Raw genomic sequence first — 15,041 nt, forward strand, 5'->3', positions numbered from 1 at the left:
AATAATCTTGGTCAAGATTGGCTACGAATTTGCTACCACAAAAACTCTGAGTCGTCTCAGTAAATTCTTAAAGGAATTATAAATACGTGAATCTAATGTAAATAGGGCCTACATTACCTGTGGCACAAACTTAAAAATTAGTAGCCCTGTCCCTTATTATGACCAGGATTGTGAGGTAAATAATTTGCTCACATTTTAAAGATTTCGGGCATAAAAACACTTAAACTAGGAGAAACGTATAGATAATTTGGTTGTATATGAAATAATATATCATCACAAACCAGCAACTTTTGGGGCTAGCGAATTCATAAAGGAATTTGAAAAAGTATCGTGGAAAACCATTCTGTCTGCGATTTTGACTACTTCCTGCATACGTGTGTATGTTCTACTATTTTAATTTTTGACCATCAAATGTTAAAACTCTTAAACTATATTTTATAGTGATAAAATCTTTTAAAAAGCATGATTTATCAAAAGAATGGTAACGTGTGATTAAATAAAGCAGATTTTAGTTCGTACGTTATAAGGATCTTGAACAAAATATGAAGTATGTCTTTTGGATAATCAGCTAAATTCTTTTTGTGGTGTTTTTAGACCCAAATTTTGTTTCGAAACCTGACTTTTTCTAGCTAGCATACATGTGACTTTTGGGGAGAAATTTTGCACAATCAACCTCGTCCCAAGTGTGTGCACAAGTGTGATGTCAGACATATCACACTTGTGCACACCCTTGGGACGCTGTACATAATAATAGACCAAGGAAATTTTAAACTTGCTGTTAAGTTGTCACATCAATTGTTGAAAATTGGTAGAGTACTTGTTTGTTTAAGTAGAAAAATAAATAAATAAAAAATATTTTTTTTAGTATTACTTGTTTATGACTTTTTACACATGCCTATGTTTATGTTAGCAAAGAAGCTAGTTTGGTATATACATGTCTTTTCTCACTTATCTAAATTGCCAAAAGTCATGTTTTTTACGCTTTAAAGAGAACTTTTATTTCCAATGGAAATCTGTCAAAATGACATTTTTCATAAAAGTATTTATTCTTTAGCTCACCATTTTTTTTGGTCAATCTTTTTCAACATTTCTCATAGTCCAGAAATCCTCTCATGTCTCAATGTTTTTGTAAAAAAATCAGCCATCTTTATAAGCAAATCCTTGTATATATTATTAAGCGTGAATAAATTATCCATGTCAAATATACCCCAACCGCCTAACAGAAATCGCCAGCCTGAACCAGGGTTTCTTGACCGTCAGGCTCGATGTCAAAAAAGCTAGAACCCCTGGGGACGAGATTGTCATCTTCTTTGTCATCTTCTTCAATGTTCATTTCCCGATATGCCAAGGGCCAAATTGTTGGATTATTATTTTGAATCTGGCATCTTTTCGCATCATTTTTTATAGACGCGTGTCTATCGGTGGAAATCACTCGGATATCGATATTGAAGTCGTACTGATGAAGTATTGATGCACCTTTTTTTCATTGCCTGTGACGAATTGACTTCCTTTACATGGGCAATTTTGAAATGAAGCACTTTGTTCGTAAATGTATTCATGGCTGAGACAGTGCTGCAGGTCGCATTGTGGCCTGGACTGCCAAATTGGACGCCAACAGCAAGCTCCAGTTTTTGAATCAGACCTCACCTTCTGAGCGACTTTACAAACTAATCCTCGTCTTCAAATTGTCAATTTTCGCCGCTTACCAGCATGCTAAATTGTCGATGATTTTCTCCCATATGCTCCACCAATTGAGGGTATAAATAATAGATTATTGTCTATACACAAAATAGTTATTGCTCTTTCCGACTAAATGTTTCAACCTAGAACACATGTCTAGATTCGATGGTAGGTGCATTCCGTTGTTAAAAAAGAGACAATGGAAACTGAAGACAGCTTAAATTGATGAGTAACTGATAAAAACAAAGATTTGATGTGATGTGTTTTGTTTTTTTACCATGGATGTTTCTTCTGATTACACTTGTGTCGATGCATTGGAGCACACCACTGAGTATGTCTCTGTTTGCGCGGTTATGTCAGGCTTGATATCAACCCGAACATCAAAAATCACGCACTTTTAAATTTGGAACTAGAAATTATCTTAATATCGTTGTGTAAACTAAATATGAGGTATAACATGTCCCTAATAGACTTCCGTACTAATGGACTTCCGTACTAATGGACTTTCGTACTAATGGACTTCCGTACATAGCTTCTCGTCGATACGCTTTGTAATCTTTCAGTTTGGATACCAATTGAGTATGACGAAAGAATTTTGTAGGATGTATACGGCTCAATGTCTACAACGCTACACCACTTCAGATTAAGAAGCTTTAGAAACAACCTGGATGAAATCGAAACGAGAATTCACTTACCTCACTTAACAATCCGTAACGTTCATAGAGCCTGGTAACTAAATAATCGTCATAAGCCAATTCTCTTCCGGCGACCTTCTTCTGTGAAAATATTGACGACACAGCCCCTGCTACTAATCTTTTTTTCGCCCAGCTACCCTGATAACACTCCCTTGAATTTTTATGGCTCAGCTCGAGTCGAAACAATCTTCCGAAAATAGTCAAACCATAGACTATAGGATTATTTCTTCCCATTGCTTGGAATCATGCTTTCCATAACTTTGCATTTTTTGAAAAGTGGACGAAACTTCTATCCTTTTCACGTTGACTTTTATTGCTGCAGCGATACGAAGCACAGGAGATCATGCTTCTCCCACAGTCGCAGGATTTTAATGCGCATTTGTGTCAGTGCTTAAAACTTAGGGCCCAGTTTTCATGCAAATATTTTCGAACATGTTGTTCATGTTTAAAACTTAAGTAAATATTGTACTTATCTCTTTTGAATAAAAAAGTGGAACATTTCAGGTATCTTTCGTCAATAAAAAATTAAAGTTACACGATACGCAGTAACTTTCCTTATATATATTTTCTCCTTTCTCGCAACATTATTTTTGCTCAGTGTGTAGAAAGCTCTTCTTTTTTCAATTTTTCGAAAAGAAGAAAAAAGTGATAAAATTATTCATTTGAAATGTCACTTCTTGGTGAAGGGGGTAAACCTCAAATTTGTTTTTTTGATAAAAACATTTTTTTTGACGAGACTTGTAGGTCTTGTGTTTTGATGCTATATGACCACTGACGTAGAAATATTATGAAAACCTCGGTTTCGTGTGTAGCGCTGATTTCAAAATGGAGACTGTGATCGGAGGCACTGGAGGGGGAGCTTCTAAGATTAGAAAAACAACATTACCTTTGGTGTCATCAATAATGACAAAACAAACAATAATGAATGCAGACTTTTGATTACGAGCTAGAAAAAAGTAGAATTGTTACCTTTGCGAACGATTTTTCCTTCCAAGTGAAAGGATTTTAGATTTTCGCAAAAGTTTTTACGTGAAATTTATCCCAAAATTACAATTCGCGAAAGTTTTTGTTGCATAATGTTGCGATTTGTTGGAACTTGTGAAATTTTCTGCCCGCATAAGTTTTTTCCCTACAGTACAACCTCGCAGCAAAAACATAATGTTGATAACATAGGTACACTTGTTTGTGATTACGACTTTATTTTTCGACTTTTTTAACGTTCATGATTGTTACCATACTTTTGTTTTTAAGTCTAATAAAGAAAAAGAGAGTTGAGTCATAATTACTAAGAGACATTTTTTACTCAAGCGGACAGTGGGTGAAGAATAGTTAAGTCTCCCACGTTTACGGAATGTCTTGATTTCCTTGTATTTGTCTTAATTAGAATCTCTTCCTATAATTAGAGCACAATTACTAACTGCTTACTCCGTAGTCAAACTGTTTGTTAAACAATTACCGTCAATATCAGCTATTGTTTATCTACATCCCACAAAATTCGGGAGGTCGCGTATTTTTTTAACAAGCAACAATGGCACAATCTACTTATCCAATATACGCTGGTTGTCTTGGTTAACTATACTTAAGGAATTTAATATGATAAATTTATGATCGTTATGAATAATACTGGTTGTGAGGGTCGTGAAAAATTCACAGTAACTTTTCGGAAGTCAAACGTATTTCTTGAGTCGCTTTTTCGTGTGTTTCTTATCATAAATTGACTTTAACACACAGACAAGCAGGCATGGCTATTATTTAGAGTTATGGATGCCACAAGCTTGCGGTTAGTCTTCCTGTATTTTTATTTTGAGTATTATTTTTAATTTTTGCTATTTTAGGGATTTGAATTACTAAATGCTCATCATATCGTGAACACAAAAATTTAGTAGTCGACAATTCGGGATATCCTTCTACCCCTTCAACTGGCAAAGAAAAAAGAATTTGGACAAGCACTTATATAATTCATAGCTACATTTGCTCAGAATGCTTAACTACGCTGGTATGACAGGACATTACAACACATTAACTTGTTCCAGCACTGTTAATTACTCGTCATTATAGCTATTGTTATTGACAATGTCACAGAGGTATGAAATCATGAGGTCTAGATGTCACTGACAGTTAGTGATAAGAAATAGAAAAATATTTCTGTTGTGGTATAAACTTTTTTGAGAAAAATATTTCTTTGTTGACAGATTTAATATTGATACTGTTTATGTTAAGAGATTATAACTCCTTCGATCTTTAAGGATGTCTGTCGTTTGTCTATTCATTTTTTGCACTAAATGCATTTGCTGTTCTTCTCTGAAAGGGAATGTTTTTTTTAGAAAATATCTTGTTTATTTGTTTGTTTTTATTATTTTTATTTTTATTTTTCAAAATTTCGCTAACATTTATAATTATAGAACGACAAAATACACAACAATGGATTGTGAGCCGCGCATGACTTTGCTCAATCCACCGTATACAATTATATTTGGTGGATTATTCATCGTCTTCGCATTGATTGGAATAGTATCCAACATCGTGGCTTTAAAGATCATTAACGTGCCTATCGTGAAAACACCAACAAATAAATTGCTGATGTCATTGGTTATTTCAAACCTTTTAGCTGCACTTATTTTGAAGCCCATCTTTGTATTGCAGCTGTTTAATCATTCAATGATCATGAACTGTTATGTTGATATCTTAAGACGCTACTTGTGTATACTTTTACCTGGCTCAGCTACATTACTGATAACTGTTATTGCGTATGATCGCTGTATTTTACTGACCCGATTAAACGACTACGAAAGACACATGACACGAAGAAAGTTTGTCACATTAACAGCGTTTTGTTTTATATTTCCAGCACTTGTGCCATTTTTAGGTGCATTTGGAGATGTTGCGTATTTGGGTGTGGCACTTTTTTCAACTATCGGATCCTTTTTATTAATGATTTTAGCGTTTTATTTTATAAAGAAAGCTATAAAGAAACATAATATAATGATGATAAAACACCATCGCGAGGCTACGTTGTATGCAAATATGGTGAACAACAGACACAAAGAACAACAAAGAAGGGAAATGGTTCACGTTAAGCTATCTAGATTTGTATTGTTACTGATTATTGTTAATTCTTTCTGCATGTCGTTTAGCAACGCGTGGATTCTGTTAAATTTAACTGATAAAAACTACAACTTCATGGATACTATAGTTCATCAACGTTTTTACTTAGTGGCGATGACCGTACTTTGTGTAAACGCATGCATCAATCCGTTCATTTATTTTTTAAAACATCCAGAATTCAAAACGACCTTACGTGAGTTACTTCACAAGTAAACAAGCTTATTTTTCATTTTAAAGACAGTTAGGATGCATTAAACCCACGTTCAAATCTTGAGTCCTGATTGTTCTTCAATGAAAGTGTACATGTCTATAAAAGGGAATTCAAGTAATATAAATTGTGTAAAAAGTAAATTTATTCAAAAGAAAGCTACCTTAAATAAACTTAAGGTAAATAAAAACACCGAAATAAATCTACGAGGTCAAATCCTGAGTCCTGATTGCTTTTGAGTGCAAGTGTACATGTCTATGAAAGGGAATTCAAGTAATAAAAATTATGAGAAAAAAGTAAATTTATTCGATAGATCCCTTCAAAAATCTTTTTATGTTTGCTTACTTAATTCCAAGCGAGACTTAATATCCTGCACCAGAACGTTTTATGGGTATAGCTCGCGGAGGCCTATTAGTTTGGTGATTTTAGACCGTGGGGGCCTATTAGTTCGGTGATTTTCGTTATCTTTTGCGCGGAAACAAAAGCCATATAAACGTAAAAATCTGAGAGTAATGAAACAGTATTTTGCGCTTTTTCTGTATTAAATACACATTTTCGAACATTTCAAACTTCACAGCAAAAATAGAATGGCCGTTTTAAACATTTTTTACTTGGGATAAACAATGGTTATAACTGGACTTTGACCAGTTGATTATGTTGGCAAGTTTCTGGACAACGAGTGCATAACTCATTTTGCCTAGGTACCCAAAAAGAAATGGTAATTTTAACTAAGGGTCCGTAAAGATTGGAGGGTACGTTATATTCAAAGTATAAAAAGCCATTATAGCCACGCTAAATCCCCAAAAGTTATTGGTGAAAAAAGTTTGTTGTTAGTTTGAAAAAAATATTCCTGACTGATAAATTCGGATCTGTAGTGTCAAAAGAAAATGGTTTACGAACGGACTTTGATTTCTTCACGAATGTTTAACTGCATGCCTGTAAAAAGAAAACTTGTTTCAAATTAGGAGTGTACAGAGGGTTATTTGGGGCAAGTATATTGTGTCTATACGAGGAAATACCATAATGGCTATCATCACTCCACGTCTCTACAGACTGAATTGCATTTTAGTAAATCTGTCATTATAGAAGAAAGCGGCAATCATAACTTTTAAAATAGGGGAGACAGTCATAAGAAAAGGCTTCATGGGAAGAAAAAAAAGATTACGGTTGCATTACAATGATTTTAAGAAAAGGCAGTTTTTCTGAAATAATATATTTTCAAGTTTTATTTTATTTATTTTTTATTTTTTAAATTATTTACCCAGGATAGCCGCTTCAGTTCCTATTGGTACTGCTATCAACGAGGGTCCTGCGAATGTGATCCTGGTGGGTGTATTTAACGCTCCCAATTGAGCTACGAAAATCGTATAAGCACAGCAATAACTCAACTAGACAACCGCCTAAGATATCAATCCTCATGCTAAACGCTAAACAGAAAGGACAGATTCGCACTTTTATAGTCCCTGGCATGACTCGGCTGGAATTCGAATCCAAGCACTGGAAGCGAACGCTCTACCACAAAGCTACCAGTCGACCAGTGTAAGGCGCAAAATGAGCGTTTTTTTACTAAAACAAAAAAAATCCTGTTAAAAATCTTAAAATTTATACTATATTAACAATTCAATATATAACTCTAAAAAAAACAACGCCTTGGTTAACTGTATCCCCCATAGAAACAAGATCAATAAAATTGATTATAGTCCAAATATTCTGTGACTATATGACACGCAGTCTTTGAAATTACAGTTCACTCCCTCTAATTCGAATCTCTTTAATTCGCATATTTCAATATTTTAAACAGGTGCTCAGTCACTGTTCCTTAAGAACTCTTATAAAAAACTTTCTACAATTCGAATTTCTCTAATTCGAAACTTTTGTATAACTCGAACAGTTCTTAGTCCTTTCAGCACGATTCTCTACCTAGTTCGAATTTTAGGGTGTAAACAGGGCTTTGACAAATTCAATTTGTCGACCTGAGAAAAGCACTTAGTGATGCAACTCGTGTTGTCGAAAGAGATCGCCTCTCCAATGTAAAGTAATCAAATATTCAACAGTTTTTCAAATAGAGTTTCTTCTTTGTGTAAACTATGAAAATAAAGATTGAATGAAACTTGTTTTCTCAATTTTGAATCTCTCTGTAATTCAAATTTTCACTCTTTAAGGCTGAAAGTTCGAACTACAGGACTTTCTATAATTCGAATCTCTCTATAATTCGAACAAAAATCTTTCCCCGTGAAAATTTTAATTAGGGAGAGTCAACTGTATCAGTTACGTTTAGTTACCTTCTTTGTATGATATTTGGGGATGTCTGGCTCTGTTTCATCCAATATCATCACTTCATTATGTCGCCTAAAACATACAACATTTTATATTTATGGTTCCTGGTATAATAACTGAATTGCAGTTATATTTAGTCGGACAGTATGATGTTTTTAAATATGTCTATTTTTTTATTCCTGGAAGTTTATGGAGAATTCTTGTTTAGGACTAGAATTCGTGATTCACAAGAATCCATGGAAAACGAAATTATTCCTTGTCTGGATTTTTTAATCATGTTAAAAAATTATTTTTCATGAAAGCTACCACAGTCATTGCGTGTACGGAAAAAGTTTCGTATCAATAACTCAACTTTGGCGTTTTTCCATCAAGAGAATTAATTTTTTGACGACATCAATGTCTCTATTTCTTGAATATTTCCTTCTTTCACTTTCATAACAAATGTAAAAAAAGTGACAGGAATGTAAAGTGACAAGAGTGTAAAAAGCTATTTATTTAAGGAATATACAGTACACGTTGAGTGGGATAGTCAACTGCAAATGTCTTACATAACTAAATCTCCCTCTAACTGGTGCTTTTTCAAAAAATGCTTAAAATGTTCCACATATCGAGACTTTTGAAAAATGGATTTCTTAGTTTTATTAACCTTTATTAACCTTTTCATTAGAGTATAAATACGAACATATAATTAACAAAAATACAGACATGACTTTTCATTCCTTCAATATCTTATTTTTTAGGCAATTGATTCACAAAATTATTTTTCGTTCTTCGCCAACTTCTGACATCCTTTCACATTTCGTGACTTTCAGGCAGCAACAAAATTTTATTTTCAACTCGGTCAGCAGTGTGTTTTTGATTTTTCCTAATTCCATTTTTCTCACATATTTCATTCATTTAGTTTCATTTCATTTTTGCATTTTTCTGAGAAGTCATTGCATTAATGTCTCACTTAATCAAAGTTCTTTGCTCAAGGGGGGACTGTAAAGAAGAATTCCACTTAACGAAAGTCCCACTAATCTGGGTCTTACTCGAAGTAAGGAAGTTCAAGAAATTTGGTCATAATTAATGAAAGTCCCACTCAACGCGAGTGTAATGGTTTAATATGGGTATTTTCAAGTAGGTTAAATTTTATTCAACAAAAGGTCTTTTTTGATGAATCCCACCACACTTTAACTACTTTCGACTCATCTTGATTGCTCACTAATTACAATACCACACAACATTATGCTTACTGCGAGCCAAAAACTCCCACGTTATAAACTAGTTAGTAAAATTATGCAGCTTTCATCTTCGTGTTACATAATTTTCGGCGAGCATTATTTTGATTGACAACTAATTTCTTTCATGTTTGTTCTTTTGTTCAGTAACCTGTCATTTTATCCTCTTTCAGTTAACTTGTAATTTTAGGTGATTAATTAGTCTTTGTAGACACTATTGACTATATTTGAAAACGCTATATCATTTCTGATGATCGACTGGAAGGAGAGAGACGTTTGTTCGATAACGTGATAATTCTATTTGACAACACTTGTTTAAATTGTGGTATAAGTGTAGTAAGCTTGAAGACATTAAATTTACAAATATGTTGGAATGTGAACTGCGCATGCGCTTACTTCGACCTCCAATAACTTTGATACTTGGTGGATTGTTTATTTCTCTCTCTTTAATTGCAATAATTTTAAATGTTATTTTATTAAAGATATTGAGAATTCCATTTAACAGAACCAAAACAAACGGTTTATTAACGTCTCGTGCATTTGTGGATCTGCTGAGTGGGATTTTAGTAGGTCCTCTTTTTGCTTGGCAACTTCTTAACAACGAGGTTTTAGCAAATTGCAACGTCGATGTTGTTCGTCGATGCATAGTGTTTGTTATTGGATGTTCTTCATTTTTATCTCTAGCAGTCATTGCACACGATAGATGTATTTTACTGACCAAGCTAAACAGTTACGAATGCTGTATGACACGAAAGAAATTTATTATTTTTGTGGCATTTACATGGATATTTCCAGTCTTTGTTTTGTGCGTTGGTATGATAGGGGAGAAAGCTTATTTTATAGCCTCCCTATTACTGTTCTTTGGGTCAATGACATCGATTGCTTTTAGTTATTATAACATTCGAAAAGCAATGAAGAAACACAATGAGATAATGGCGCAACGACAGCGCGAAGCAACACTTCACACTAACATCAAGAATAATAGAAACACAGAACAAAAGAGAAGGGAACTTATACATATGAAACTTGCAAAGTTGGTCATATGTTTATTATTCTGTTACTTCTTTTGTATGATATTCGTGGATGCCTGGCTTGTTCTTCATTACATCGAACATTATTACTACATTATAAATCCTGAAACATACCAAATTTTATATCCATGTGCTTTTGTAATCTATCAACTAAATTCCTGCTTAAATCCATTGATAATCTTCGTCAAGAATACAACGTTGAGAAGACAACTTAAAACTTTACTGTCAATAAAGTAAACTTGAAGAAAATAGTTTTGTAGGATTTTGTAAAATAGTATCTTGTTGTTAGTCATGAGTTTTTCCCAATTAACTTTTAAAACCAGAAGATGTGGTCATTTTGTTATGAGAAACGCCATCGGAAGCAAAGGAGAAGTTTCGAAATTGATGACTGGTACATTCATTCAGAAAAAAATATCTCATTTTCACGTTTCTCTTGCGTGATAACGTACTCATAAATGCTACTCAATTGATATTTAATTTTTCGAATTGGATCCTAAAAAGATAAGAATTTACAACAACATGTAGTCAGGGAGTCCGACATCAATGTACGTGTACGTGGTTGTAAATGAAACAGTTAATTTGCTACAAAATTGACACGTAACTAATTACCCAATCACAACCACATGTACATAAAATAAGATTTAAGAGAAAATATGTTGTATAATGTAACGTTTGTTATAATCAGTAACATACAAGGAATGTTATTTGTATTTGTAAATCTAGTTGGTTTCACTTGACCTTGAAAAATGACGTCAAAAGTGGATGCTGAGGACAAATTACTTGACGACGGTAAGGAAATACTCGTCTTATTTCCGCATGACTAATTATAGCTGACGTAAGAATGAAATTGTTCATTTCCCCTAAAACACTTACAGCTGAGTCAACGTATTCGCTTTTAAACAGACGGGTTAGCAATAAAAAAATTAATTAAAAACAATGTGTAACAGGAATTGGTGAAAAAAACTATTGCGACTGAATATAGGCCAATTATTACGTCTTAAAATTCTTTAGAATCATATCTATCGAATTTTTTCAACCCGAGTGAATATCTTCCTGGTTGCTACATTGGGCCTCTCGAAATAACGAACCCCCAATACAGTGAACATCCCGATATAAAGAACCAATTCCCCTTGGATTTAGCCTTAAAGGGGCTACGAACCGGTTAAAATGCTCACATTGCGTATATCCCACGCAAATATTAAAAATCTGCATTTTGAGCAATAAACAGACCAGAGCACTTTCCTCGCTGATTTAATATTTTTTTTCGAAAAGTATAATACAAAGAAGTATTTCAGCTAGACTTATTCTTGATGAAAACATGACCAAGGCTGGAGAAGATAAAAATTCGAGATATATCATATGTTCGAGTCTGTAGATTACATACATGCCGGAAAAATAGCCATTTTTGTTTTTCACCGCTATCAGCTCGACTTTCGTGTAAGTCACTAAAGTCGAAAACCAACAGCCGTTCCGTAGCCCCTTTAAGAAACTCTTACGAAACCTTAATGAACCTCAGATATGGTGAATTCTCGATTTAACGAAGTTTTCGTCCTCGAAGTAAACAAAATCGATATAACAAACTCAAGGCAATAAATGTAACAGAAACTCAGCAATATTTTTAAAGTTTGTTTATCATCGGTATTAATATTATGTTTCACAAACAAAACAGTTCAATGTCATCAAAATCGAACAATTCGAATCATAGAAACAGTAGTAGAACATGCAGCAGAACAAAAACAAACCAAATTTTGAACTTTCAGATATCATCAAGTTAATAATATTTTCATCATTCAGTGTTAGATTTCTAAGAGAAAATTCCCTAGGTTTATGGAGATGCTTTATGCTATGAGACGTGTTAAATCTCTAAGCGATAGTTTCCTAGGTTTATGGAGACATTGCATATTGTGTAATGTAAAAAACTCAAAAATGCTGTTTTGATTTGAACTTGTTTTGATTTTGAATTGTATTCAAGTAGAGTTCTTCTTCAGCAATTCAGGCAATGTGTTGCAATCAATGCTATAAATTTTTGCGGGGCTAAATCTTACAGAATTTCAATTAATTGAGTTAAAATTCAAATTTTTTATTTCATTTTTTGTTATAACAAACTCTTGATATAACGAACTTTTTTTCGGTTCCTTTCGCGGTTCGTTATACCGAGAGCTACAGCTAGTTTCAATCTTGTACCCAGTTACCTTGGGGTTCCCCATAAAACCTAATAAGTCCTTTGAGGCGAGGTTGAGCAATTTTTTTTTACAGTATCACATGTCATTATGGAAATGTAAATTACGAATTTGATGTAGCAAAAGAGAAAGTTAAAGCGAAAGGGACAATAAATAATAAAAAATGATGCATGCAAGTAAAAAAACTCACGGACAATAGAAGAAATTAATAAAAGCGAAATAGAAAACATAAGAATAAGATAAACGAAAGAAATATTAAACAAATGACGCAAGTAAAAAATAAGAATCATATTGAAACCAATATTTTTGGTGACAAATAAACAATTGAGGTTTCATTTGTGTCTAATGAGATTCATTTTTAGAATGGGTTTTAGAATGGGAATTTAAATTTCGCTTTATACTTTGTAATCCGATACTTTTTGCAACGACCGCAGAAACAAAAGCATAGCAACGCCTATAGCAACCATATCACCGCCTCAGTAAAAACAAACTGTCTTGCTCAATCCACACACGTGATCATTGAGGAACGTTCGTATCGAGCGATAAAGCTTCACATATGGCTTACTTTTTGACTAGCAATGGGTAACCATGGCAACAAATCAAATTTTTTCTACTGTGCATTCTACATCATATAAAAAAGCAAATAATAATTTTTTTTAGGTGAAATCCTTGTTGGCCAAAAATTTCTTTATCTCTAATTATTCGTCCGTCTTAATTTTTTCCATTTTCAAAACTTCGCCACTAAAGGCTGACAAACCTTAAGGCCAAGAAGGTAGATAAAAATGCCTTAAAATACCAAATTTTGTGTTTTACATGTTTTGGGCTATTTTCAAAAGATGTAACAAATCGAGTCCTTAGAATATTTAAAAAACGTCGAGACTTATTCACACAGCTTGCTTTCGCGCTTCCCAAATAAAAAAATGAAGCACTGTGGGCTGTCAAAATTAACATACCCTTATAAGGTAAAAAATAATTCCAAAATGTCACAAAGTAAAAGTAAGTAATAGATGGCGTATGGAAACAGAAAGCTTGAGTAAAGGTTTAAAAACCGGTTTTTTCCCACACATCCTTAATTAATTGTACAAATGGCTTCTTGCTTCATCATGTCTGTTGGAATGGTTTGTATTTTCGAAGTATTTAGAGTTTTTCAATTTTTTAAGACAAAGGAATAAAAATAATATGTTTGCTTTTTGCGAAGTTTTTTACATAATTTTCTATTCTTTGTATCTTTTTATTATTATTTGAACGTTCATACGTGGTTTTTGTAAGTAACATTTTATAAGCGACGCTGGAATCGTTTAAAAGACAAACTAACTGACCAACTCTGAAGTGAATAAGGAACAAAACAAAAACAAATGGGTTATAAAAACAACAATGAATTCCGGAACATATCATGTTCTAAAAGTTTCTTACGTAAAACGGTATTAACATAAATTTCGACTACATAAGCCTCACAAAGAAAGCCGTGAATTAATTGAGTAGTAGAGCTAGTGAGGGAAGTGGGTGGTTCAAAAAGACATTATTCAATTGAACCGAATGTACAAAGCATTTGTCTTTTTTGATGAATTTGATATAGCATCATTAGCTGTTTCGTAACTGTTCAGGGGCCAATGGACCCTGGGGAAGAAGATGCTGAAAGTAAACAGTTGAATAGGATTATTTTTATACGTTGGATTAATAATAATGATAGTAATAATAAAACTACAGTAGAAAGAAATATTGAAGAAAAAATATCTATAGTTTTATCGTTTTTGTTTTTTGTTTCCATTCTGTTTGTTAAGTTTTTTGTTTGCTTGTTTGTTTGTTTGTTTGTTGGATTTTTTTTTGTTTGTTTTTTGTTTGTTTGTTTGTTTGTTTGTTTGATTTTGTTTATTTTAGTCTCAGTTGCTTTGAAAAAGATAGCCAAAAGCCAAAAAAAAATTTTCTTCCTAAAGTGGAGTCAACGTACTCGCTTTGAAGCCGACGGGTTAGCAAGAAAAAGCAAAAAAAAGAAATTTTGTAATTAGATAATCCATTTCATGAGTATATCCCTTGTACTTACAGCTACTTTCAACTCAGGCTCCCCCATTATATAAAACCTACAAAATGACAAAAGCCCTTGGGACGAGGAGCTATTATATTTGATACGAATTACGAATTGCATTCAAAAGAAGAAAGAAAAAGTGAAAGAGTAAACAAGAACAAGATAAACAAAAGATATAAAAAAGAATGACGTAAGCAAAAGAATAACAATCATCTTAAAACCAATATTTTATTTGAAAAGTAAACAACTTTAGTTTTGTTTGTGCGTAATGATTAAATAGACGCCTTTAGGCGCTAAATTGTAATAAGTTTTATTACTTGGGGCGCTTAATCAGCAAGGGCGCCTAAAGAGAGAGGATGTGTAACTCACCCCTCCTCAATAAACCTCTTCCCTCCACCTACCCCACAACCCTCCTATAATTACGTCAGCAATAGTAAGCACAATATTTCAATTTTACAAGATTTTTGGTTTCACTATCTGTCAATTTTACAAGATATTTGGTTTCACCATCTGTCGACAATCTATGGAATTAAGAAAAAAGATGCTGAACATGGTAAAAATATTGGACCATTTAGAGACTGGTTACAGTACTTGTACTAATTTAGTTGAAATACTATTAGGA

At 33.2% G+C, this 15,041-nt stretch overlaps 1 protein-coding gene across 1 annotated transcript; it reads left to right on the forward strand.

Moving 5' to 3' along the window:
* Window positions 1-4,796: 4,796 nt before the first annotated feature.
* Window positions 4,797-5,693, forward strand: LOC130646073 (opsin Rh6-like). The gene has a single exon (XM_057452209.1). The coding sequence runs from the start codon at window positions 4,797-4,799 to the stop codon at window positions 5,691-5,693; it is 897 nt and encodes a 298-aa protein (XP_057308192.1).
* The last annotated feature ends 9,348 nt before the right edge of the window (window positions 5,694-15,041 follow it).

Source organism: Hydractinia symbiolongicarpus, chromosome 5, assembly GCF_029227915.1.
Source record: "Hydractinia symbiolongicarpus strain clone_291-10 chromosome 5, HSymV2.1, whole genome shotgun sequence".
NCBI lineage: Eukaryota > Metazoa > Cnidaria > Hydrozoa > Anthoathecata > Hydractiniidae > Hydractinia > Hydractinia symbiolongicarpus.

Bases quoted from the DNA above. Each gene is read 5' to 3' on its own strand.
- LOC130646073 (XM_057452209.1), top strand. From the start codon at position 4,797: ATGGATTGTGAGCCGCGCATGACTTTGCTCAATCCACCGTATACAATT.